Source organism: Urocampus carinirostris, chromosome 14, assembly GCF_059441175.1.
Source record: "Urocampus carinirostris isolate Australia breed hairy pipefish chromosome 14, RoL_Ucar_1.0, whole genome shotgun sequence".
Lineage (NCBI taxonomy): Eukaryota > Metazoa > Chordata > Actinopteri > Syngnathiformes > Syngnathidae > Urocampus > Urocampus carinirostris.
The window spans coordinates 34,751,852-34,776,040 of record NC_142362.1 but is presented as its reverse complement, the minus strand read 5'-3'; the positions used below and the strand labels follow the sequence as shown (position 1 = coordinate 34,776,040).

General features: G+C 38.5%; 1 protein-coding gene across 2 annotated transcripts in view; it reads right to left on the bottom strand.

Moving 5' to 3' along the window:
* Positions 1 to 24,189, bottom strand: part of LOC148353279 (neuropilin-2-like) — a 175,978-nt gene that overhangs the window by 134,759 nt on the left and 17,030 nt on the right. For both annotated transcript variants that reach the window (XM_088353589.1, XM_088353590.1), the window contains exons 2-3: positions 16,264 to 16,438; positions 1,523 to 1,704 (exon numbers count right to left, since the gene is read on the bottom strand). In XM_088353589.1, coding sequence (XP_088209715.1) covers positions 1,523 to 1,704; positions 16,264 to 16,438 — 357 coding nt within the window. The remainder of the gene's footprint in view (positions 1 to 1,522; positions 1,705 to 16,263; positions 16,439 to 24,189) is intronic.

Sequence of the window (24,189 nt, the reverse complement as noted above, 5' to 3'; positions counted from 1 at the left end):
ATGGCTCTAATCAACCGAAGTAGATGATGGGTCCACCTTTAAAACTCATTTTTGTCTTTTTTCTTTGAACTGTTTTTGGGGTGAGCTTTAAAAGAATGGGGTACAAAATCGCAGTGCTCTTATAGTGTGTAATAAACCCGAGCTTGCCATCACTGCACACCAAACATACGCAGCAATAATCTCTATCTTCAATACTTAGATTGCGCTGTAAATGATAGCACGTTGCCATAGGGCACTAACTGAACTCAAACAGTTGTTGTTCTATTTGTGCCTGGCAACGGTAATAGACAACCAGTCTGCGGCAATGCCAGATTCGGTGCCGACCACACACATGAGCAATTCTGATCGTAAACAGGGAACAGGTTTAGTGTTTACGATTGGTGCCTTACTCACCAAGTTAAATTTTGTATGCTGTTTGATTTTGGATTGGTGCATTTTTGGAATTTGGATTTTGTCAGTCCAAACAAAGGCCTAAAAGTAGGTACTGTAGTCCTCCGCTGTATCACGGTTTATGTTTTGTGGTTTCCATAGATGGCGGATGTTCATCGTGCATTGCGTTCTGCATTTCGATTGGATAAACATTGCCCCGCCTCTTTTCTGCCTGCGTCTGACTGTGCATCGGCAGCCCTACATTCTAAGGTGTACATGTATGTTAAACAGCTGACACACATATCTTTTTCAATGTTCAGTTTCTCTAAAATCTATTATGCCAACAAAACACTCTGGACTCGCAAAAGCACCAGAAGGCAGAGGACGACGCTATTGCCCACAAAGTTCGACTTCTCCAAATGGCATAGGAAGGTAAAAGCATTTTTACACCACAGTTTTATTTTTCCCAAAACGTCCACATGATGGCGACAGAATATCATCAGAAATAAAAAGTGGATAGTGTCCTAAAATAATTTCGACCTCTTTTAGAATCAGTGGTGCAATACATTAGCAAAATTCTAAATATATAATTTGACACTCATAAGTTATTTGTTAAAAAAATGCCTATAAAGCGCAGTTATTTTATTTTTTCTTTGGAATGTTCTTTTCATGTTGACATTTTTACGACACATTTTTGTTCCCTAATAACGTCCACATGATGGCGACAAATTATCATCTGATTTTAAAAAAGTAGTGTCATTAAATCATTTACGATCCTGTTTTGAAACTTGTAGTGCAATATAACAGCAAGCTTATTTTCAAAAAATAAAATAAAAAAGGTTGAGAAAGTATGAAACCTGGGTCAGGCTTAAAATGTCAGTCATTATGGTCAGGTTCCGGCTGGGCTTCTCTTTTGCTGCCTTTTTTCTTTTTAAATTATCCACCCGTCATTGTTCTTAGTTTGTTTTTCTTTTTTGGACGATCCGCTCGATGGATTATGTCCCCCTTTTGCGCAGCGCAGCCCGCACCGAGCGCTCGGTAGCAGCACCATCTGACCCAAAGAAGTGGGCTGGCGGCGGGGGTGCAAATTTAGCCAAATTGACAATCCATTGACATCTTAAAACCTCACAAATCCAGTACAACGTCTCCTTACCAGTTTTGAAAATTTCATAGCGCAGTGAGAAGCCGGCCCCCTGGTGGGCATAGTCGGACACAAACTTGATGTGGAGGGCAGGTCCGGACGATATGATTGGTGCAGGGGCGATGTTGCTGCAATGTTTTGCCAACAGGTCGGCTGACTCAGAATTGCCGTCGTGGATCTCAACGTAGTCATACCTGGAAACGAAAATTATGCAAAATGTGATACCATCGTCGCCAAAACTCTAATGTGACAGACTTACGCTAGCAGTTTTTCCTGTCTGGCACATTCAATGACAGCCATAAAAAGAGATAATGTTCCCATTTACTGGAATGATATCAGTGCAACATCTCTCTTGAATTCACGGAGGAGTTATTTATGTTTTCTTTCAAAGACACAAATTTATTTGAATGTAATATTCACTCTCAGCAGAAAGGTGCCTTTGTTATTACAGCTGCTGGGGACAATATAAAATGCAAACATTCCATAATAAACACCAGAGTGCACATACTGAAAGTGATGTATACCTAAACTGAAAGTTGCACAGAATCCCATCCACTGTCACCAGCCCATCCCAATTGTAACTAAAAGATTGCTTTTTAAAGAGCCAAGCAAAAGTATTCCCAATCCTATAGGGTATTTGTTGAAAGATTTGAGAAATGCTGTGCACAAATAATCACCATCAAGGAAGAATTTGCAAATATTTCTCTTTCAAAACATGCAAAACTTTTGGAGACATTCTGGAAATGATCTCAGCAAATGGATGTTGTACAAAGTGTTAACCCAAAAGGGGCCAATATTTTTGCGATGCTTCACTTAATCTTTTTTTTTGTTAACACAATGTAAAATATTGAATTACTTTGGTTTCTTCTCATGACTGTGCTTGACTTGTTGATTTCTGGAAAATATTTTGGGTTTTAAGCCTAAAATATGACAATATGTAAAAACATTCTTAGGGGCCCAGGGGGCAATATGTTTGCAAGGCATTGCATTTCATTGAGTTTTGTTTCTATCTGTAGCTTCATATTCAAATAATTTGCTTGTCAACTTAATTAGGGGGTACTGTCGAAAAGAGAAACTATTTCTATTCAATTCCTTTGATGTGGCCTGAGCACAAATGTCTGTCTCCATGTTCAGACTCACAACAGGGTTGTTGCCTCCATGTCTGGACGACAAACAGCTGCTCACCTGTTCGCCTTCAGAATAAATTCCTGACGTCTAAATTCCTCCTAGTGGTTCATCACCACGAAAGACATCAACACCGATTCAACGTTAAGTTAATCCCATTTTCACTGGTAGACTTGAAGGCCTAATAAGTACATCTGGAGTCTATTTGCTCATCTTTAGCTCCCTTATCGATCAATTCTGACCACAGTCATGTTAATTGCTCCTCTATTGAGCTTTTTTACATCTCGCCAATGTGATCTTAGAAGGAACCCTGAAAGTAAGGTAGCTTTTATGCCGTTACATACAGGAGGTTAATCGATACTATTCACACGCAGAAATAATTCAGTAGAACAACTGTAAATGTTTACTTGTTTCGTTTCTGAATTGGCAAGAAAATGTGTATGTATTTTGAGACGAATTTCAAACATTTGAATTCGTTCTCAAACCCATGCTTATTTCTCCATTCTGATCATCGATTGATCTGTTTTCCCTCTTAACTCATTCAATGCCAGACGTTTCTCTGAAATGGGACAAGCCGGTGCCAGGAACTTTTTTTTGCCAATGTGACACATTTATGAAGGCCCACAGAAAATTTGGTTCTGTAGCTATATAGGCATAGGTCATATCAAAAGAAAATAACTATGTTACTAGATCTGACCATTCTTTAGTAAACAACAGTTGACCATTGCTAAGTTTCTTGAAATTACTCTGCTCCAACAATAACAAACGGACTTGGTCATCTTTTTTAGAAAATTTGCCATATATTCACTTCTCTTACACACTACTTTACTACCTAACCGCCAAATGGAGCTGCCTACACACTTCAATCGCTGGATACAGGAAGTAACAATAGATAATGAGGGCTCCCTCAATTTGTGGACAAAGATCTGATCAAAGCCTTGTCTGCCATCCAATGATAATTTATCATACTCCCAGGGGCTTGATACTTACCGTATAGCAGCGCCAAACCCTCAAAAATAGTTTTTTTTTAAATAAACCAAAAAAAAAACATGTTTTTACATTTTGGCATTCAGGGACAATGCTTCTGAAAATGTATTTAGATGTAATGGCACTGGATGAGTTAATTGGATCCTTCAACATGTTGGCTACTTAATACTCGTTATGTCGTGGTATTCAGGGCAAGAAGTTGGGTCAAAATGAATGAACCTACCAAAATTTATGGGATAAAAAGTGTGTGAGAAAGTCTGCTGCAACTTCTAATTAAATTGTCCTCACCTACATACTTTTAGCAGTGACACTGTGTGAGGGCTGCGTTTTCTCATGAAAAGTCGTAACTGAGAGTTAATCACTGTTATACTGGGTTGCATTCCTACAAGAGGAGCGGATGTGACACTACCAAATCATAATGCTCGTGTGTGCTATGTACACAAGCAAAACAATGCCAACGTGTCTAATTGTAACTATTTCTGCAAATATATCGAAAGTGCTATGTTATAAATGTATAAATAAATGTAGCATATTATAGAAAACATTGGGAAACATTTTTGAATCACGGTATCCAGTAGTATATATTTATAGTGGTAACCCTTTGGCTCCAAAATTTACATTTTAGTCACGGATGGATGGATGGATGGATGGATGGATGGATGGATGGATGGATGGATGATTGGATTGTTGGATGGATGGATAGAAGTAACTGTGCTTTATAATTCAGTTACAAAGAATACTGTCAAATTATAATTCTGAAAATATTTTCTGCTGCTTTATTTGACTATTGATTCAGGACATGATTCACTTTATTTCAGACGATATATTATTGCCATCATGTAGACGTTATTGGAAAACAAAATTGTGGCATAAAAAATTGTGCTTCTTTTATAGCACGTGGAGAAGTCCAACTTTGTCGGCGGTTAAATCTTCCCTTGCCATTTGGGCCCGGCAGCACCTGCTTTTGTCGGTCCACACATTTTGTTGACATGATGGCTTTAAAAGAAATTTGAAAAAAAAAATCTGCATTATCATTCATTCGTCATTTGCCTCACAATCCATCCATCCATCCATCCATTTGTTTGTGGGGTGCGTCGTTTCAGATGTCTTCAGTAGAACATTTTATCTATTAAGTTTATATTAACAATGCCCAACTAAGTTCCAAGAGTCTAAAATGTTTTTCCCGCCGCGCCTATTTGCATTTATCTTACTTTTAGCACCACTGTTACAGGACTTGTAACACATTAGAAGCAGGAAAGGAAGGGAAAGGATGGAGCGTGATTTTTATGATCGTTCCCGAGTTTTTTGTTAGTGTAGCCTGAAAATGATAAAATTACGAAAAGGGCTCATTCAAATACAGTCCAAAATCCAACCCAACCCTTTCAAAAAACATAAAAAAGAAGTTTTTTAGAACTTCAGGAATGAGACGACTAAGACTGCTATCATGACTCTGAAACTGGAGATGGCGGCAGAAAGTAGCAAATTTGTTTAATGAAAATAACCTTTTTTATATATTTGTAATTTTAACTCGTTCACTGCCATTGGGGGAGATATGTAAACATAAATTACTCTAAACAGATTTTTCTTGACCAACTTAATTTTTGACAACTCTCGAAACCAATGCCCCCGATAGGCAGGTAATGCCTTGCATTGCTGCCTCTGGCTATGAGTGTGTGAGTGTGTGCATGTGACATCGCTTTAGGAGGTCTTAAGTGACTTGAAAAGCACTTTATAAATGCAGATGATTTACAATTTATCATTTGCCAATATTCCAATTTTTCCAGTACCATTAAAAGAAAAAAATTGGTGTGAATCTGTCATGGACAGCATGGTCGCCGTGGCGACCGGCTGGTCCCGCCCCCTGGGCAACAGCTGAAGCAGATCAGCTAATTTGCGTATGTGCTACTTAAGGGTGGGTTGTGGATTTTGCGGGTGCTGGCTCATTGCATTTTCTGTCTGCATCTCCCGTTCTGTTTTGCTCTGTCCTGTTTTGTTTGAGTCGGAAAAAACCTGTGTTTGCACGTTTTTAGTTAAAGCCTGTTTGTTCTGTCTTGTCCCTGAGTTTTGGACGACTTTTATTTTGGTAAATAAAAGTTTTGATCGTCAACGCAATTGATTTCTCCCTTCCTGCCTCCTGCCTCCGTTCTAGTCCGGTCCCCCTCGTGACAGAATCGTGCATTTTGTAGATCCACAAATATATCAGCGGTTTATATATGCAATTTCAATTTTGTGTGTCCATTCATCAAGTCATTAGATTTTCAGATATTAAGTAAATTGTGATTATATTTGTGGATCCGAACAATAAGTGAAAAACTATTATTGACACAAATCTTTCCCCACATAGGTGTTGGGTGATATGTAGCTTACTTTTGTTTCAGTTGCATTTTACAGTTTATCAACTGGGAAACATTACAGTAGTTTTTGCTCGGCCCGTAATAAATGACCATAACCGATACCCAATTCTTGCCCTAATACACATTTCATAACACCCTGTTGAAGCATCCACCTGTCCTTATGGGTGCAACCTGTAAGAGGTAGAGACGCTTCATGGGACGATGCCATGCAAACTAATGACAGCTGCCGTTAATCGCATGGGGTGAAGAAATGAGCTGTCAAAGGAAGCCACCTGAGAGCATTGTCTGTCATTTTCAAGCAGACTTGTTGAAAATCATTTGAACAATTTCAAGCATTTACAAGCAAAACAAAACCTCCTTTTGACCCTTTTGACATAACATCTGATTAAGGAGGAACGTTTACATATTCAGCCATTGGAGTCAATTTGGTCACAGAGAACCCAACACCGCATTCAGTCATGTTTCATTGGCAGCAACAGGTGCATAAATCCTGTCCTCCCCATTTGGCTCCGAGCCGACATTAGCATTGAAGTGTACAAACGGTAAACACACGATGCACACTTGGTGCCTGTGGCTCACGCGCACCCCGAGATCAGCTTGAGGTTTCCTGCGATCCGTGTGTAGGAGGAACACGGCTTCCAACATGCTGCGCAAATCCCATCATGGCTCTCGGGTCTCTTTCCTTGCCTTCAGCGACCCCAACACTCCCCCCCCCAAAAAAAATAGAAATACGTAAATTCCACTGAGCTGGTGGGTTGGTTGCACAGACTTGCCGAAGGGGACGACAAGGAGTGGGAATCTGTTTCACACATTTTTTCTGAAATTCTTCGGTTATCAAGGGGTGTAAAAAAGGGATTGGGCTTGCTGGTAGGGAAAAAATGATGAAAAAATAAAGCCAGTTGCATTTCCAGAGCACATCAAATACTGTAAAGGTTTAGCAATAAGGATGTTGTCGATTACGATGTAGAGAAAACGTTTAAATGTAATTGTTAGTATTTTAGTTGGTTGGGCTTTGCAATCAGGGTTCATATTGGTGGTTTAAATCCTTGAAAGTGCTTGAATTTTATTGTTGTGTTTTTAAGGATTGAAAATGCTTGAACTCTGCGTAAATACCACTAAAATGCTTGAAATTGTTGCATGTTTCTCAAAAAGTCTGCTTAAAAATGACGCCAACACTGCTCTCTTGTGGCTTTGCTTTGCCATTGTATTTGTTCTTCCCTTGTTATTAAAGGGAGCTGGCATTAGTTTGTATGGCATTGCCCTATGAAGCGTCCTCCCCTTACCGGTCGCACCGTATAAATCATATTTATACTGTACACGCTTCCAGTAGTAAATTGTAAGGGGAGAAACGTTTTGTATGTGAAAATTAATGCATCACATATATACATTTTTACCCAATACCTATTTGGGGAAGGATTTGTCTAGAAAAAATATATATTTTTTATTTACTCAATATCTAAAATTCACATGCATTGATACATGTATAAGCAAGATTAACAGTGGCAAATGTAATTTGCGGATATATTTGAAGCTCTACAAAATACGTGATTCACTCTGTATTCTTTCTTTTAATGGGTCGGATGGAATTAGAAAATTGTTTTAAATGTCCTTAAAGCCCCAGTGTGTGATATTTGATCACCAAATGGAATTGTTGTCTAATGCGAACTAAGACAAGTGCCGCATCAAGCAGCTAGACGTCGGACAAGCATGGTGGCACCTTTAGTGTTATTCCACTATGTAAATTTAAATATGAATTTATTTATTTAGTTCCTCTGTTATTTTTTGAAAATTAACATTGGTATGATAGTTCATGTATTTTTGCCTAATACTCAAATACATTTTTTGTTGTGTTTTACAGAAGAAACTTGTAACACTAAATATTAGACATATTTAAAGAGTGCTTGAATTAGGCCACAAAAAAAGATGTAAAAAAGATAATAATTTACCACAATAACAAATTATGGGGAGTATTTTGGATTAGTTTAATGTCATCTTCATTCTAAAACGTGTGTTTTTACTTCAAAAATAAGGATATTCCTCAGCGACCCCAAACTTTTGAAAGGTGGTGTGCACATACAATACTATGTAGTCATCGTAAGATAAGAAGTCTTAAGAGTCACAAAGACGTGGAACATATAAGACATGGAAGGAGAGGCAAAATTCTAAATATGCCGCGTTTGTCATGCTTCCTGTTTTTCTGCGAAATGAGGAAGGAAGGGTGATTCACTTGGGTGCAGTGAGAAGGACGAAGAGATGAAGAGAGAGACGTGCTGGCTGGAGAAGGTGCGCAATCAGATGGAAGATGATAGACGGGGGTCAGTTTGATGGCGCTGATGAGGCTGGAGGGGGACAAAGGGTCACAGGAATCCAGGAGGGGGAATGAAAGAGTGAGAAGGAGAGAGAGAGAGAGAGAGAGAGAGAGAGATGGGGGAGAGAGAGAGAGAGAGAGAGAGAGAGAGAGAGAGAGAGAGAGAGAGAGAGAGAGAGAGAGAGAGAGAGAGAGAGAGAGAGAGAGAGAGAGAGAGAGAGAGGAAGCTGTCAAGAAGATTTGCGCCTGGCCTCAACGGACCCTGACGCTGCAGTTTCCCTGAGCACTCGGTACGCACACACAAGCACAAGACGCCAAATAGAGATCCAGCTTTCACAGACGGAGCCGTGCAACGAGCCAAAAGGAAAATGTGAAGTCGACAACCAGCTGCCGTGTTGAAAGGCAACAGAGCCGCTCAAAATATGACGCCGGTGTTGCCTCTTTAACCTTAACTGTCTCCGGGGTCACCTCATGAAGAATTTAATATTACTTTGTTGGCGGAGAAAATCGTATTTATACACGCTTGCGCCCCTATTCCAGTTGTTTTGCAGAGAGCTTTTATTAATTTATGCAAGGCTGTCCCAAGCCTTCATGGGGCCTTAAGCAAAAAAAAAAAAAAGTTTGAGGTAGGGCGGGGGGCCTCCTTTACTTGATTATTGCATACATTATTAAATTGTGTCCCTAAACATGTTGAGTTTTCAGCTATTTTAGTTGTATTATCTAATCAGTAAAACATTACTTGGATAATCATATTATTAACTTGTTATAAATGCACCTAATGCTTATCCACATATTTGAATGAAGTATATACTTTCCGTATTCATTCGATGTTTCATGGTTTTCATTAATTCGGTACTTTCCCAGAAATATTTCCATGTGTCTTTGAGTGTACCGTACTCTTATTAGAACACCTGCAAAGGCCATTTAGATACAGTCTGAACATAGGTTGCTTGTGAAGGTGTCCCTCCCTTGAAAATGACAGCCAATGTAGATTAATTTTCTATTTCGTCAAATGTATACCTTTTTCCTTAAACAGAGGGGCAAGACGTTTTTCGATGCCTTTTGTGTGACAACGCTATTCAGATCCATCGGCCCACAGTATCTTTTTTGTCGTCAACTAAACTGCTCTCTTCAGCCCCTTTTTTCTTCGTCTGGTCCCGGGATTTGAACACACGGGGAGACATGAATTGTTTACACCAACAATACCTATTACAACCCGTTCCACGTTCTACCATGTCATTTCAAATACACTTAGAATACTAGACGTGAGATGTTTCTGTTGTAGTTAGATTGTACTTCACAGTGAATAAGGCCACAGAAGCAGACAAATATATACATAGATTTGATAATTTGCAGAAAAAAAATCTTTCAAAATAATATTTTGCAAAGTGAGCAACTTCCCCTATTGGCCACACAGGAATCAATACATTAAATCTCAAAGTACAGCCAGGCATATTTTACCTATGGTTTATAAACTGAAATGGTACAAAAATTAACTACAACAGCAGCTTTGGGTTGATTTACACCAAACATTAAAAATGATATAATACAAAGTGTGATACTTAAATCTAAAAGTAACATAATAAACCATGTTTGTACTGCAAACACATTCTGCTTTGTTATTTGTGTTTGTGTTTTAAATTTCGGCAACAATAAATTTACAAATATACTGAATTTAAAGTCAAACAAATACTGAAATGAATATATAAATGCACAGTGGTACATAAAGGGTCACATAAATTATTTTTATTTCAAATTTACTGCAACAACAAATGTACAAAAACTGAGATATAGAGCAGAGAGGATGTAACATGATATTAACATGTTTTGGTGAATTAACATATATTTGATAATATACTTATATCAATAATAATCACTAAACACCAAAAAGATGTATATGAATTAAATAAATTATAAGCTAACTGCTCTTGGGGTGATCCTAGTGGTCGTTGAGCACCAAGCAGCCGCTTAGTTCGCTTATGTTTTTGGCTGGATATGCATTTTTCCAGATATTTGTAGAGGGGGAAAAAAACTGTTGACAGGAGAGATGTTACTGAAACCTTCTTAAAATTGAGATTTTGCTGCTTTGAATGCATTGCTGAACAGATGGCTCACGGGTTTAAAAATAGTCTCTGTCCATTGTAATAATAAACTAAAGTACAATGGAACTCCACCCAAGCCAAGGCCGAACCGTCCTAATTTGGACCTGCTTAAATATAGCTTTATGTCTTTATTACATGTTTATCCTGGACTTCCCTGTCTAATCATGTTGACAGTAAAGACAATTCTAATTCTAAAACAATTCATATTATCAAAGTGCCTACCAAAAGTATTTGACCTCAAGAACTTTTTGTCATATCGCTACATTTCGTACTTCAAAGTTAAAGCGAATTTTGTTTTTTGAATAATTAAAGTAACTACATGCGAGGCACTATCAATTATTTCAACATTTTATGTTATATTACAACGAAAAAACAGAATTGTAGGTGTTATAATATTTGTCTCTCAACTTTGTCAACTGACTCCAGAAGTTCCCTGATGACTTTTAAACGATCCAATGTCGACCTAAATAACTAACAACATACCTGTCAACCTCCACGGCTCCATGCCCTTACAAACTGTCGTATTTTCCCTTACAAAATACAAAATAATCTTATACCATATTTTTTTTCAAACGTGTTTATTTATATAGTTTAACATGTTATATTGTACATGTGTTTAGTTATATCATATAAATTGTTAATTAACATTTTGTTGTGAGATACTGAGTTGTTCGACATGAATGAGGTTTATTATAAAAAAAGTTCAAAAAATAAGTAGCTTGGACGTTCACTGTAGAAGGAAAAATACATGCAATTATAATTAAGTGGAATGATACATTTTCTTATTACAATTATTTATTGATTTTCGGCATTAAATTATTGTTGGTAATATACTGATTAAAGGGATAACCACAAACCTGTCTTTTTTCATTTTCTCCTTTTATACTCTTTTCTTAACTTCTTGATACAACATATTAATTCGTAATATAATGCATCAAAGCAAGTGAGCCGTTTGAGAGCCGGCTCTCTTTAATGAGTTGAGCCGAAAAAGCCGGTTCTCTAAAAAGAGAAGGACTTCCTTTCACTACACAATTCGAACTCGTTTGACTTGATTGATTTGCCGTTTCATGATAGTCGGTGTATACCGGATGGTACCCATAATTGACAAATTTCCGTACAGATTTTTCTTGTACGTCGTACACGTCTTAAAATGCATAATAAACGTACTTTGTATGGCAAAAACGCACAGGTTGATAGGTATGAATGACAAAGAGAGTGCACCTGTGTCTCTCAGCGGACTGTGAGAGCGATAATATCAAAATAGAGAGACCATAAAACCACAGCAATCCTGCTGCAAAGCAAAATGCATGATACATTGATATCAATGACAATAAAGACAATTTAATCCAAAATCTGCAATAAGTGAACGAGTGATAACTGAAGTGTGCAGTAAATGATCTATCCTTAGTGACATTTTTATAACGCAACAGTAATGTTTGTGACTGGGATACGTAATCACTTTTACATCAAGGACTGTTTAGATTCAATTTACATTGGGAGAATAACTTTAAAAATATAATCCAATACAGGACCCCTCGGGGTCCTGAGTGTGCTGCGTGAGTGTGGAATCTGACTGAGACCACCAAGAGAGAGAGAGGAGTGAACAGACATGGTAAATGTAAACAAAGCTTATGCAAAGAAGGAAAAGAGTAAAAAGAGTTCAAAATAATGCACACCGGTCTTCAATATTGTCCCCTTTAATGTGCAAGGTAAAAATGCGATTGAATGAAATTGTAATCCTGCATAAATATAACTGTAATTTCGATTAAGTCTTTTTTATGTGACTGTAACTGAATATAATCATTTTTCTTTTTTGTATCCTGATTACATTACTAAGTTACATGTATTCCGTTACTCCCCAAACGCGCATACTATTCATTTGCATAGAGTTACATTTCTAAAGTACATCAGGCCCTTTAAGGACAGCCATTACGCTGATGTGGCCCTAAGTGAAAATGGGTTTCACACCTCTGCCTTACGGTTAAATTGTGTGTATCGGTTTAGGTCAAAGAAGGGACATGAGTGATAACGCCCCGTGATGCATCTCATGTGATTGTGAAAAAACAGAAGTTACACTTTGTCGAGATTTGTTCGGCATCCATGCACGATAGTTTTAAATACAGGGTTCATGTCCATGCCTTTGATTCCCCCCTTCACCTAAATAAACACTGTGACAGAATCTTAATAAAAACATTGTTTTGACTCACTGACCAGCCTATCATCGATTTGACCAGCATAGCCACTGGGAGCTCCGCATAATGTAACGCCTGATGGATTACCAATTAGTCTTTTAAATCACAATCGGGACCGTAATAAATCTGATTACTTTGCCATTATTATATAATGAAACAACCCTCGACTGATTGGTACGGGATAAGTGTTTGGATGTGTGCGTGCGTGCGTGCACACGTGTGATATGATAGACGAGTCTTCTCTCTGTTCTTGACATCTTTACCCCGTGGACTCCACAGATCAATTTCAGCCTCCCTCTGCACATATGTACACCAGCGTTGGGTGCCTGCAGACTTAAATAGCGTCCTTCTGGCGAGTCTATTAGGCTTGTGATGTTGCTAGCATCGTCTTACATCCTCATATGGATTATTAATTAATTAAATACAACTCGACAAATTGAGACATTTGCTTGCTGGGACTGCAGAGTAGACATCATGTTTGCCTAAATCGGCAAGACAACGACACCACTGGATTCTTGTTTTTCACTATGTTTTGCGTACTTTTACCCATTGCTAAATCTATTGCACCCTGGTCATCCTGGAAGTGAGATTACCACTTGTGAGGCCACTTTTCAATGTTTCCTATTTTCCTCGTGCCTAGATTTGAGTTTTTCCTTAGGTTTAAGATCAGGGAATGGTGTAATTGTAACCTGTGCAGTCCTTTGAGACATCTTGTGTCATGATTGCTGAAGTGAAGACACCTGTGGCTGTCGTTTGGCGCGCTGGCGCGCGCTCCCTGATTGGCTGACGTTCTCTTCTTAAGCGGTCAGCATCCAGACCAGGTCGTGAGAGCGTACTTCTGTGTTCCTGTGTGTTTCGCCAAATTACCAAGTACCAAAGACTACTCTCCTGTTTTGATTCCTGCCTTCGGTTCCGACCTGTTTCTGCCCCGCGTTACGACCTACTTTCCCGCCCTGGCCATCGACCTGCCCGCTAGGACGTATTGATTCTGCTTAGCTGTCACGGAACTGCCGTTCCGTCCAACGCTGCTAGCGACCGACAACCATCGGCTCCCAAAGCCAGCTCTGTCAGCTATCCAATAAGATTCCTTAAAAACGAACGCAATTGAGTCCGAGATTCCCTTCTGGGTCCTGACATCTTGTGATGAAGGGCTATACAAATAAATGTGACTTGACTTGACGTGACACTTTTCCCCAAAAACAAATATATTTTTCAACCTATTATCTTAAGGTTTTTTTACCTTTTCTCTTTTTAAAATCCTTAATACATGTTTACCCTGGAGTGCCATGTCCAATCTCCTTGCACAAAGTGTTTCACAACGGCGATCGGGAACCCATGGCTCGCGAACCATATATGGCTTTTTTATGGCATTTTAAGTCAACTTTTTTCAAATGTAAATGTAAAAGGTAGAGCGCTCGTCTTGGGATCAACAGGTCGCAGGTTCGATTCCCGGCTCCTCCGTGGTATATGTTGAAGTTTGCAAGACACTGAATCCCTAATGCCCCTGATAGCAGGTAGTTGCCTTGCATGGCTGACACTGCCATCTGTTAGTTAGTGTGAAGCACATTGTAAAGCGCTTTGGAAGGTCTTCATTGACTTGAAAAGCGCTACATAAATGCAGACCGTTTACATTTACATCTACCAGTAGGGGTTGCTAGCTGCAAACAATACAAAATTAGCATCTAAAATTAGCGTCTTCTTTCATTTTTAACATTTAATCAGTCTGGTCCTCAAACTTGTAGCCACATTTTAAAAATGGCCCTCAGTCCATTTGACTTTGACAACCCTTGTGTTATAGTATTAAAATAGTGAAAGTGGAGCAAAACATGCTTTTGAATCTTGAGCTTTCAAAAAAGAGCTAGGTAAAATATTAATTCCACACTCTCACCACGGAGACTTTAGAACGGTTTTAGCAAGTCTGAGAAGGAAATCTCCTGATCTAATATTGATGTTAACAGGGGACACAGCGTGCTTGAAAGACAAAGTGTATACAGTATGAATTTGTAAGCGTGAGAGAGACACGCATTGAAGGCATTCTTCTACTTTTACATCGCTTGCACAAGACAAGCCCACCGGCAGAAGTGATTCACAAACTGCCAAACATCAGAGTGTACCAAAAAAATACCCTGTAAAGCAAGGGTGTCAAACATCCCGCCCAAAGGCCGGAGTAGGCCCGCCAGGAGATTGAATCCGGCCTGCGAGACAACACTGAGAGAAGTGCAGTCTCTCTCTTTCTTTTACTCTATTGTTCTCTCTTTCCCTTTCTCTCTTTATGTCACTCTTTTTCTCTCTCTCCTGTCTATATTTCTCTCTTTGTTGCTCTTTCTCTTGCTTTTTCTCTCCCTCTCTTAGTACATGTCTTTCTCTCTCTCCCCTGTATCTCTTTCTGTCTTTTACTTATTTCTATTTCTCTCTTTCTTTTTGTGTTGCTCTATTTCTCTCTCTTTGCCTCTCTTTCCATCTCTCTCTTTTATTTATTTCTTCCTTTCTCCCTTTCTCTCTCTTTCTATCTCTCTTTATGCTGTCTTTTGCACTTTATATCTCTTTATTTCTCCTTTTTTTTCTCTCACTCTCTCTTTTTTCCACTCTCTCCTATCTTTCTCTCTATTTTTCTCTCTTTTGTTATCTTTCTCTTTGTCCCACTCTTTCCATATTTTTTTCTCTCCTTTTCTATCTCTCTTTTGTTCTCTTTGTCTTTCTCTCTGCATTTATTTCTCTCTTTTTCCCTTTCTTTAAATTTTTCTCAAACTGTATTCTTTGTGTATCCTCTCTCTCTCTCTATCTCTCTCTCTATCTCTTGCTCACTCTATTTCTCTCTCCCTCTTTTTCTTTTACTCCTACATTTCACTCCCCTTCTCTCTCTCTCTCTCTCTATTCCTTTCACCCTTTCTTTTTCTATCTCTTTCTTTTTTACTCACATTCTGCATTCATCTCTCTCTTTCTTTCTTTGTCTCTCATTCTAATTTCCTTTTTTAACTCACTAAGGCCAAACAATGGGAAAAATCAAATGAGTGAGACGATCTGATAGGTGAATATGACCATTGTTGTGATTAAAACATACAATAAGTTAATGAAAAAAACATAAAATTAAATTACTTCTTTTCAAAAACTGTATTTAGTTTTGAAAGGTGCCTGTAGAGTTGCACGAAGGTACCTGTTCTATGCGATCTCTTCACTGTTGGACAACTAGAGGCTGCTTAATCAATCTCGTACCTCTTCAGCAGCATGGGTTCATTATTTCCCAGCATGCCTGTTTGCCCTCGTCTTTATATCGTATCCCTGATTTCAATTTGGCCTCGCTATACTTGCGTTTCTTCCAGTTTCGCTCGAGCCCAAAAAAGTGATAGACGGAAAAATTTGTCTCCTGACTGAGTTAATCTCTTCAAAGTGCTAAAAGGCATCTTGGAACAGTAAACGTGTGTTAATTAGGCTCCGATATTAGGAGATCAGGGACTCAGGGAGGTCCCAGAGAGATTATTGTGGGCTAACTGAAGCCAGGGAAACAGGAGGAGAGTGGGCTGACCGAATATGCATTTCGACTCTGGCACATAGTGACAATGTTTTTTTTTTTTTTTTTTTTTACATAAAAACGGGTCCTCCATTGGAAGAAAGGAAAATTGGATTCCACAGACCGAATGAAAACATGAAAATGATGCATGAGGCTCTGGTGCGAATATCCCGTTACCTGCAGTCGAGTTTCTCTATCTCAAAGTGTGGGTTGAAGTTTAGAACGATGCGCTGCGAAGGTTCCGGCGCAGTGATGACCCATCGACAATTTTGATGGGGAGGATACTCCAGCGGGTAACCGGGCGTGGTGATATAGCCCGCGTCGGTGGCGTCCAAATAACCACCACATTCTTCTGTGGAGAAGAAGGCAGGATGAAGAGATTAGGCCGAGTCGTTAACCCTTTAACGTTGGCAAGGAAAGACATGTTTGTATAATGTCACCAGTAACCCTTCCTTTTGGGAGATTCCGAAAAAAATAATTCTGGTGAGAATAATAACCTTCTATTTCTGTCTGTTTCAACTTAAATTACTCAATAATAGTAGCACTTGATCAAAAGAAACGAGAACAGTCCAGATTCTCCAAGCGGTTTAACAGCAGCATTCAATTTACTTTGGGGTCTTCTAGGATTGGTATTATAGGTGAATCTTATTCACGGGGTTAATGGAGACCACAACAAACTTATTTAATTTATTATGTTTACTAAAGAAAAAAATCTTAACTAATGCGCAAAATTATAGCTCACCAAATGCAATATATTTTTCAAGACAAAATAGAAACTGTTCTTCATAAATTGATAAATTAAATAAAAAACAAATGTTATATATTTTATGTCAATATAAAGAGTTTAAAAAAGTAAAAAGGAAACAACAAGATGATCTTATCATGGCATTGAAAGCAAGTCTTAACAAATCCTGATAACCTGCTGTGTACAAAGCAGATAAGGAGGAAGATAAGGCCAGTGTTTGCAGAAACAGGATATGGACAACAAAGAGTGAGCCTGTAAGTGGCTGTGGTGTCAAAGATCGACGCAACATCATGATATACAAAGACCCCTATTCAACTCGCGCCACCCCGGCCTCTACCGCTCTGCACGCACACAATGTATGGAGCATCCAGACGCCACAGTTGGTGTCAGCGACCATACGTTTGTGTCAGCTCGCACTCAATGGCTCTCATTCAGTATTCTGCCACAACCCCCATCATAAGTCACATCTTGGGGTGACAGCCGATGGCACAACATGCCTGCTGCACACAACTGCGCATTATAGCAACTTTGCAGTCCATTGTCTAGCAAAACCTGCTTAATGCACTCCGGAGACTCTCGGCTAAAAGACTAACCAAGAGGCATGTTAAGCGTCACGCGTGATATGAGTGTAATGTGTATTAAAGGGGACATATTACGGGAAATTGACTTTTAATGGCTTGTATGCAAATGAGGGTCTCCGAAGTGCTACTCAACCATTAAATGTGAAATTAAACAACTGAGAGTATTCTTTTTTTTAATCTCGATTTCTGAAAAGGTGTTTGGCCTTTCTGTTATCTCCAGCCACCGAATGAATATCTCAGAAGGTCGAGATTCACTTTCGGAGGACGTTCTCAAAAAGCTATACAATAATCCCTCACTACTTCACGATCCGGTTATCGCTGGTTCACTGCTTTGAAGGTTTTCAATTGAATCATCTTTATTGTCATTGATATCAATGTGTCATGCATTGTGTTCTAAACATACAGCACACAGCAAATTCTATCACAAGGGCATTGTTAGGGATGGCTTTGCGTGTTGGCTGGGCATTAATGTTTGTGTGCGTGACTGTGATAGGCTGGAATATCCTGTCAGTCAAATGGCAGTCGGCACTCGGGTCAATGTGGGCAGCAAAATAAACTGCGGAGCAACTCGTCAGATTGAAAATATATCCAGCGATTAAATCGGTCTTTGAGGAAAGTCAGAAGAGTGCTTCGTGGATTGGAAACTGAGGCGGCACCGGGAGAAAGGGCAATGGCGAGGTTACAACTCATTCGAAACCGTTACATCAGCCGTTGTATTTTAATCATGGCAGGGAACTGGCTCAACCCGAGGATCCCCGATGCGACCGTGCAAACTCATAGCTAGATAGTCAACATTTAAATAAATAGCCAGATTTTGGCCGGTAACATGAATTGGTGTGGAACTGCAGTCAAAACCAACTTTTGTGAAAGGCTAATATTAATTAATAATTCTTGTATTATTTAATTTCGGACATACACCTTAGAACCTTTGCTTCTGTTTCAGATTTTGGGGACTAAAATAAAAACTGTTTTATCCGGGCTACAGATAAATAATCAAAAACCATTGAGAGATTAATCAAACATTAAAATAATCATTTGGAATTGTGAATACCAGAGTACTTATTTAGAGGCAACTTTTTTTTTTCAAGAAATTAAACATCTGAACAACTTTACAAATTCAATGTCATATTGTATTAATACATTTTCAGAAGCATTGTCTCTGAGTGCCAAAACATCAAAATACATTTTTAAATTTGATTTCAAGAAAAACAATTGTAAACGGTTTGACGCTGCTCTTCAGAAAGTATCAATCCTCTGGGAATAATTTCAATATGATGTATCATCATTAAATGGCAGGAGTGGCTTTGATCAGCTCTTTGTCCACACATCCAGAACGCCTCCAATTCCTAGTGTTGATTCCTGTGTCTAGCGATTAAGAGTGTGTAGGCGGACCTATATGGCGAGTAAAGGCGTAGTGAAGCAGGGTGGTGAGAGTAGCGAAGATCTGGATAAGTACAGTCGGACAATGCCTCAACATTATCTTTTACCTTAAAAAAAGATGACAGTCATTGGGGCAGAGAGCGTGATTGCCATGGTGAACAAAAAGTGTGTGACCATGTCACCCGAAAAATCAGGTGGTGAGAAGTTCTTGCAAAGATCATGCATTGTTCATGCATAAGTTAAGTGTTCTTGCTATGAAATGTTATTTTGCAAATAAAGTGCCCTTGTGTAAAGCATAGTTTAGGTATTGGAGGTATCACAATTGCAAGCAAAAAAAGCACCAAAGTGAAAGTTCTGCTTGAAATGCATCCTTTTACAAAACTATGTTTTTTTTTTCAGAAGTTTTCTTAGATAATAAGTATTTTCAAAAAAATTATGTTCAACTGTTGTTTACTAAACAATGATAAAAGGTAGAAACATACAAGTTTCTAATGCAATATGAGGGTTGAAGATTTCTTTTCACGTGTTCTATGTCTATATAGCTACAGAACTACGTTTTCTGTAGGCCCTTACAAATGTGTCAAAATAGCAAAAATAAAATGCTGCAACCGGCTCTCCCCATTTAAGAAAAACTTCAGGCATTAAATGAATTAAGAGGCATGGCTTCTATGGCACCTGCGACTGATTGCAACTTCTGAGTGAGCGACCTGAACTAAAGTTTACGGTATTCAGTAAAAGACAAAAAGTGCATCAGCAACTGAAAATCTCTTTAAAAAGCACAATATAGCGCATGGTAAGCGCAGTCTTGCAAGCAATCAGAATGAAAAGAGGTCACAGCTCAGCATGCGGCAGTCCAAAATGATTGATACTGGAACTTGTGTCTACCTCCAGCTGTCTGCAAACAATCACCGATCACCTAACCTCCCCCCCTAGCCCAAGCAGTTTCCATCTTTCACGGACCTCCTTGAAACTTTCGGAGTCAACTCATCATGCTCGCCCTTGTCCTATCTGTTTCCAATCTCCCTGGTGACATATGGCAACACGGGAGTAGAGTTACAAGGCCAATGAAACCCTGCCGGCCTTATCTCATCCCGGTCCTGTTCGAGTTTGTGCTAAACCACCCGGAAAAACCTTTATAGTGGCGTTGACCAATCCCCTGTGGACCAAAACACGAGATCCTATGATCAAATTTGGCTTTATACGTGTAATATTCTAAGGTTGATTGCAAAAACCCTTTTAATACCATTTGGAGATTATTACTGGAGACCTAAATTACCATTATATGGGTCTTAATATCAAGAAAACCTCACATTTTTGTAGGCATGTAACTGCTCGCTACAGAAGTTTAAGGGCTCTTAAATCAACAGAAAGGTCACTCCCTAGCCACTGTGTGAAGTTGGATTTTCCCCTGGGGCCACTGTTACACTGATTAACACAAACATGGGCACGTAAGGTATTATTTGCTAGAGGGTGCAAAAACAGTTTAAAGAATGAACTTTACTAGTAAAAATATATTTGGAAGTGCAGTCCAACGTGATAAGAAATACCTTTTACTTTTGTTTCTGAAGGGTATTTGGCTACAAAAGCCCAGATAGCTAAGCTACATTGAAAGTATTACACTCCCTAACGGTGTGGTTCATTGTTTGAGGTGTTGTTAAAAAAGTTGCAAGTTGAATATTTGTTGTATTAAGTATGTGTTAACAATGCCGAACTGGGTTTAAAGAGCCTCTATAAAAACAAATTCCTCCACTTTTACCTACGTTTATATTACTTTTAGTATTGCTGTTCCAGGACTTGCAACACATTAGGAAGCACTAAAGAGTGAGGGAGTAGTGAGAATAGGGGTAAATAGTTCTCTCAACCCTGTTCCAGGTTTTTTTGTTAGTGTAGCTTGATAATGGTAAAAGTAAGAAAAGAACTGTTTTGAGCATAGTCCAAACGCCAACCCAAACCCTAAAAAAAAGGAAGAAAGTGGAAACATGAAACCGTGGCATGCTTTTTGCAAATATAAGATAGGGCAAACAAACAAGATCTCATGGCACAATAGTGTGCCCCACAAAACTGCTTCAAAAACACTGCCCTACAGGAATTGTTGTTGAATTATTTTTGTAAATATTAAAGACAAATTATAAATAACGTGTGTACCTAAATATGGATAACTATTATATACGTGTTGGGTAAAAAAATGCATTGATATGTAGTTTGGATTTTCAGTTTCAGTTTACCACAGGTAAATCCTACATTGATTTACATAGCGAATAACAATTGCCCATAATGTATCAATTATCCTTGCATTAATACACACTTTATAGTGCCCTGTTTAGTTGTAGCATGCACCTGTCCTCTTGGGCAGGACCAGTGGGGGGCGATGACGCTTCATCTGGAAAATGCCATACAAACTAATACCAGTTGCCGTTAATCTTATGGGAAGAAAAAATGCAATGGCAAAACAAAATCACCAAATGGAGTTGGCGTCATTTCTTTTCTTCAAGCATTTACAAAAACTTTACAAAATGCAAGCATTTTTCAATCCCTGAAAACACAACAATAAAATGGAAGCATTCTCAAGGATTTTAAGCACCCGTACAAACGCACGGTCTTCGTAGCCGAATATCAATAAGCTTGCCGCACCCAGAAATACACAAACGGTACTAGTGATTAGCGATCCACACGAGAGGATGATGACCTGTGCCTGTGCATCAGAACACAAAAGATGCTGACTTCGGCGTTCTCGTCAAGAATTACAAAGCAGGTAAAAGTGACACAATGAGAGAATATGTGCCAAGACTGTTAAAGACTCAGCCAAACAAAGGAACAGGGAAAAAGAGATCAAAAGCGTGACGATAGGGACTGAACAGGTTTTGAAGTTTTCATGATAATTTTGGATTCATCGTGGAAATTTACTGTGGGATTACTTTTCGTTTTTCATCTGATCTGTTTTATTCTCCTCAATAAAATAAACAAATCTCCTGAGGGGGACGAGTAAGAGTTGAATATTAGTCTGAAAGTGCACAAAGGAGAACTGAGGCTTCAACCAAAAACGCCAAATTGTTTAACCTCCACTCTACCACTCTTCCAAATGTCAATTGCAAGATTTTTTTCCAGACACCGTTCAGTTAGCGCGCTTGCATTATCCAGACTCATGCCCTTATAAAGACATTGCCGGGACATTTATGCTAATAAGAACCAGCTGGCTTGTGCCTGCAATTTACAAGAAAATAGATGTTCCATGAATGCCACTTGGACTTAGCAGCTTTTTCAACCAGCAGACTTACGAGAAAAGTATGAGCGCAGCGGTGGACCGCAGTCATTTAAATCCCATAATGTTATATCCAAATATGAAACAGTACAAATAAATGGGACTAAAGTACGCTTGGTGAAAGAGGTCCATTAAATGCTTAAGCGGAATAGCAGCTACCTATTGATTTTCTATAGCGCTTATCCTCATTACGGTCAAGCTGGATTCCACCCCAGCTGAGTTGAGGTCACTTTGGGGTACACTCTGGACTAGTCGCCGGCCACCCACAGGGCAAATCACCCACATTTTTCCCATGAAAATGAAACATTGGCTTAAAGTTTTAATGTGTTTCATGAATTAAAATGTTCCGGATCCGTCCCCTTTGAAAAAACAGTAACAGAAAATAATCCGACCCGAGCCCAAGATTATTATCAGTTAAATCATTAGGCATGTTTGGTAGCAAACACTCCAGAAAAAAATGCTTTTGCTTAGTAAAATAATCCTAAAGATTGTGAGAATTTCTTTTTTTTTACTAAGATCACGTTATACAGTGTACACGATTTGAAATAATCAAAATAAGTGTAAAAACTACAAGGAAAATAAATAGGTTACAGGTATCCATCGCCCCTCTTGTGCATTTTAGAGCAACAGCATTACATTATATTATTATTTTGTTGGCTTTATTTTCTGCCAATAATGATGGGTCCCTAAAAAATAGTGTTAAGGGGAACGAAAAGTGAAAAACAGTGACAGAAATAATCAAGTCGAAAAAGGATACAATTGCGAAATACTGAAACGATGTTTGACCGTCTGCCATTGGAGTGATGCTGGAAGGTACAATACATCAGTGTTTTTCAACCAGTGTGCCGGGGCACACTAGTGTGCCGTGAGACCTTGTCTAGTGTGCCGCTGGAATTTGCCCAATTTTATCTTTCCAAAAAATCACGCCATTGTTCAGTATTTTTGCTATCTTCAGACGAGGAACTATAACAGTCATCCATATTAGTAGGTGGCAGTAGATTTTTATATACTTTTTATGTTCTAATTTTCTACTCTCGAGGTAGCACAGTACATTTAATAACTTAATTCGTTGAACAAAATGGTTTAAAATTGCACTGTAAAAAATAAAAACATAAATAAAGCACTTCATTCTTTTTTATATTAAGAATTATTTTCTTCTTTTTATACACGAATTATCTGCTTATGAGGTAGTACAGTGAAATATTTGACTTCAATTTCAAACATTTTCGACGGACGGTATACCTCGGAGTTATTTTTATTAAAAAAGGGTTGAAAAACGCTGCAATACATGTTTTGAAATTGTTATATGTCGAGCCTTGTATCAGCATATAAATCTTTAATATTCTACAAAATTAAATAATTATCCATATTTAGGTACACACGTTATTTATAATTTGAATTTATTTTAGTATGTGGCTTTTTAAAACAGTTTTAGGTGGTGGCTTATATGCAATGTAAGCTTAAATGCAAATTCGTGTTGGTTTTGCTGCTCATTTTGTTTTTTGAAATTAACAGGTGAATATATTCTACTAGCCCTGCGACTGGCTGGCAACCAGTTCAGGGTGTCCCCTGCCCACTGCCCGAAGACAGCTGGGATGGGCTCCTGCACCCCTGCCACCCTACTGAGGATAAGCGGTGCAAATAATGAATGAATGAATGAATATATTCTACTATTTTACCCTAAAATGCACAACTTTCATTGGATACATTTTAGAAGTGGGATTTTTTTTCCTGATTTGGGTTTCAGCTTGTCATCAGGGTGGAATGGTGGGTCCCGAAGTCAGACCAGTTGAGAATAAAAAAAAAGACCAGCAAGACCAATACAACTACAAGTCTTGTAAATACCCGCAAATACGCCTGCATCCCTCGAAAGCAACCCCCGAATACTGCTTGAAAATAGCAACAAACTAAAACGAATTCCTACCAAACATGTACCCAAACAGTGATAACTTTTTGATTATTTAAATAGTAAATATTAATAAACTGGTAAAAATATATAAATATTTTAAGACATAACATTTTCAATCCATTTACTGTACCTGCAAACATCCTTTCAACAACAGATACTTGTACACCGTTTTCATGGTTCATAATAATTTTGTTCTTCCATTCAATTGTTTTTTTTTCACTGTTTTCCA